Source organism: Hydra vulgaris, chromosome 06, assembly GCF_038396675.1.
Source record: "Hydra vulgaris chromosome 06, alternate assembly HydraT2T_AEP".
NCBI lineage: Eukaryota > Metazoa > Cnidaria > Hydrozoa > Anthoathecata > Hydridae > Hydra > Hydra vulgaris.
This window is the reverse complement of record NC_088925.1, coordinates 40,449,413-40,453,572: the sequence shown is the minus strand read 5'-3', so window position 1 is coordinate 40,453,572 and position 4,160 is coordinate 40,449,413. Positions and strand designations below refer to the sequence as shown.

At 27.0% G+C, this 4,160-nt stretch overlaps 1 protein-coding gene across 1 annotated transcript; it reads right to left on the bottom strand.

The window, feature by feature from the left end:
• Positions 1-550: 550 nt before the first annotated feature.
• On the bottom strand, positions 551-2,485 carry LOC100198821 (cathepsin L1-like). The gene is given in 4 exon segments (NM_001309755.1): positions 551-650; positions 942-1,213; positions 1,527-1,718; positions 2,075-2,485. Coding segments are annotated over 4 exon segments (975 nt in total).
• Positions 2,486-4,160: the final 1,675 nt, after the last annotated feature.

Genomic DNA, 4,160 nt, shown 5'->3' with positions numbered 1-4,160 from the left:
CATCACTAAACATAGATTACAACTCCTCATTTAAACAATTTATTTAAAAATCAGTCTGCCTGCAAAACAACATGATCAAAAGTTGTATGATCTGATGTTCTATACATACATATTTTATTCTAGCTGTACTACAAAATGCTGCTTGAAGAGTAGCTTGAAGTAAGAGGAGAGAGCGTTACGCGCCTCAACCCTTAAATTAATGTATGTTATTAATATATATTGTAATTTAGTTCAGTTTTTTATAAATGAGTTTTTAAGTTTTTAGTTTTTAAACCTCTAAATATAAACACACTTTTATATTTGAAATATTTTAAAATTTAAACAACTTTAAATCATAAATTTGAACAAAAACTAGATTGATAACAATAGAACCTCTTTTTAAGCACGAAAACTGATAACAATACAACCTGTTTTAAAGGGTTTTGTAGTAGCAATGGTGGTAGCTTTTCGTTATTAAAGTTTCTTTAGTTGAAATATGAACAAGGATATTAATCTTGAAAATTTATTTATTTGAAAAAACACTATTTTACAAAAACGTGTATTTTTCTCTTCAAACTAATGGATAACTAGCCTTGGATGCGATTCCACATTGGTTTTTTGCGTTTCGACGCATTTTGATATAACCCTTATCTCCCCATGATGTATTCCAGCTAAAAAAAGAAAACTTAAAGTTTCAAAAATTGATGCAAAGTTTTCATATAATTAATTTATGCTTTTTTTATATTTATACCATAGTTTGATTAAAAGTTAATTCTAAACATATTATGTTGTCATCTTTACATTTATAGATATCTTGAGGTATGTGATTCAGTTAAAAACAATCATTTTCACAATATAATTGGTGTAACAAAGTACACATAATTTAAATTTGAGTTATGCACTTTTTTCATAACTTTGACATTAAAAATAACTACTGTATTTCATAATACTTTCATTTTTACCTGTTTTTTACAAGCCAATAATCTTTGCCAGATTCAGTGCCATACCCGACAACTAACACACCGTGGTCTAATTCTGTTGAACTGCAACTTGGTTCATTATAGACTCCAGAACTGTAAAATTGGAATGATTCGTGACTAGCATCAATTGCAACAGAAATAGGTCCAACTGAGGCAACTGCTTCCTTTAGTTTGTTTTCATTTCCTTCTGGTAAATCTACAAATCCTGTATCAGTTGCAGCAACATTTGACTTTTTAAATGCGCATTTTCCATCCTAAAATATGAATTAAGCTATTTAAATAGTTACCAGTGACTGTAAACATAATCAAAGTATTTATTATAAACTTGAAAAAAGTTTTTATAAAACATGTAAAATGAGTATCAATTTGAACGTAGAAATCTCTTGATCGACTGAAATAGTTATTTTTTTATTTTAATATACATTTATTTTGATAATGCGTTATAATTGTTATTTATAAGCGTTTTAGTTGAAACAAAAGGAGTTCATACTGAATGTTTCCTACAAACATTTGTTTTAATTATGTGCTATTAATTGCTTTGTATACAACTTTGTTATAGCAAAATACCTCTGCAGTATATGGATAAGAAGCTTCAGAGTCAATGCCTTTGTTTTCTTTAATATAGGTAAAGGCATTATCCATCAAACCACCGCCGCACCCATTGTTACCGTAAGCAGTAGAGCAGTCTACTAGATTTTGTTCACTGAGACTAACAAGTTTACCAGTCTTTTTAAAGTTTTGTCCTTCCAGTGATCCAGTCTAATTTAAAAATAAGATTGTTGTTTAAATAATTTTCTATGTGTATTCACCAATGCAACTTGATATTTATTCAAAAGATAATTTCGTATACAAAAGATATAATTAATATATAAATCAAAATATAAAAAAAGAGCAACCAAATAGCCGTATAATATGTTAAATGTTGATAATAGTAGATTAAAAAATAATTACAATAAATGTATTAAAGCTAATTAGAAAATGATATGAAAAATACGATTAAATCTTACAGTGAGATAGAATCCTACTAAATATTTATGTAGTTTTAATTCACTAATAATTATAACAAAATCTTGTTACAAAAACGTTTTTGTAACTTATACAGAAAAGAAACTTACAGTACTGAAAGCCCAGCATGAACCGCATTGACCTTGGTCTTTAACAGGGGTAACATATCCTTCGTTTCTCCAATCAACTGTATCGGGAGCAACAAAATTGTTTGGAGCTAAAAATGTTGAACCATTAACGTGTTTATGTGAGAGATAACCATTAAATGCTTTGAATTCGTTATTCGTCAGGTCACCAAACTGATTCATCTTTAAAAGAAAATCACCGCCTTTTAAATTGTGTTCCCTAATACGCCTCTCGTTATCTTTCCAGATCGTGTATCTAACGGTTTCTTCGCCATCATGGCTATATGCTTTGTTGTGATACATTTTCCATTGAATCCAAGATTCATCTCTAACAGGCCTTTCAATAGTATAAGCAAGAGTCACACCCAACAACAACAATGCACAGAAAACCTTCATTATGGCGAAACCTTTAAAAACATAGATAAATATATATATGTATATATATATATATATATATATATATATATATATATATATATATATATATATATATATATATATATATATATATATATATATATATATATATATATATATATATATATATATATGTATATAAAGTAGTAGAATATATAAATATATGTATATATATAATATACATATTTTATTTAAACAAATTTGCAATCTTACCAAAGTTACCAAGTGCAAAGTTTTCAGAAACTTGAAACGTTTAAGTCACACAATCTCTCTCTATATCAAACTGTTTTTAAATATTGTAACTTCCTTTTATATAAAAAGTTTGAGTATCATGTGATATACGTGATCATACTATGTGTGCTTAAAGTCACATGAATGTTTCGTAAGCGTATTAAATTTCTTTATATTTTTGCTCGTCAGCATATTCTTACACATAATATATTGAAAATTGCTGTTTATTTTTGTTTGTTTCTTGTATAGAACTTATGTTATATTTTATCTAAATTTATTTTCAAGCTTTTAATTAGTACGCACATCATATATTAATTAATATTTAGTACGCTAACCAATATAAAACTTATATGTTATATTTCATCTTTATTTATTTTTAAGCATTTAATTTCTACGCAAATATCCTTTTTTGTCGGAGTTTTTATCGCTGAAAATTTTTCAAAAAAAAAACATAAAAATTAATTTTTTTTCAATATTAAGACGTCTTTTATTTTTCTTTGAAAATAAACAATTTTTCTGGTATGGATGTTTGTGGAAGTAAATTAACCAGAAAGTTAAAGAAAAAAAACGCTTTTTAAACTTTAAAACTAAAGAAGATCTTCTCAAGTTTCTTGTTTGCTCAATTATCCAAATTATATTGAATATTATAGAACTTTGGAACAGAAATGTCGGGTTTGAAACAAAGTGTGTAGAAACGATACTTTTTTTCAAAATCTTATTGAACCAATAAATACCGCCAAAACTCTAGTTAACTCATCAAAATGACTACAAAAGTCTTTAATTTTTAAGGCTTCTTATACTTTTATATTTGTGTTTATCTACACATTAACTTTGATGTTGATTTTCTGCTCATCATCCGTAAAAAGAAACATATTGAAACACAGTTTTTATTTAACATTCTAATAAACTTCTAATAACAATTAAAAGCTGAGAATGTTTGTTTTGATAAAACTTGTATTTGCAGTGGTGTAAAGAAGGAAAGCGCATCCCTTCTAGAAGTGAGGACTCTGGCGGTAAAAGGGCTCTGCGAAAATTTTCTGGACTTTTTTTTTTTTTTTAATAATGCACGGGTATTTTTTTTAAAAAGTGCTCCAATGAAAATCTTGCGGTGGAAGAAGTTAGAATTTGTAGTTACGTCACTGTGTATATTTTTATTAAAAAATGTTAAAAAATGTCGGGTGAGCTAAACTTAAGAAGCATTCGTCCTGAAGCTAGAAGCTTCCGTTCTTTTGCCAATATTAAAAGTATGATTATTTAGTATATTCTCTTTTGCCAATATTTGGAATATCGCCACTCGCTAAAAAATATTTGAAGAAAATTACCAAAAAGAAAATTAGAATCTTTATTCATATATTACCAACATTAGTGAGTTCATTATTTTTAAGTTAAACTTTAGTAATAATATGGGTTAGGTGTTTTTTAG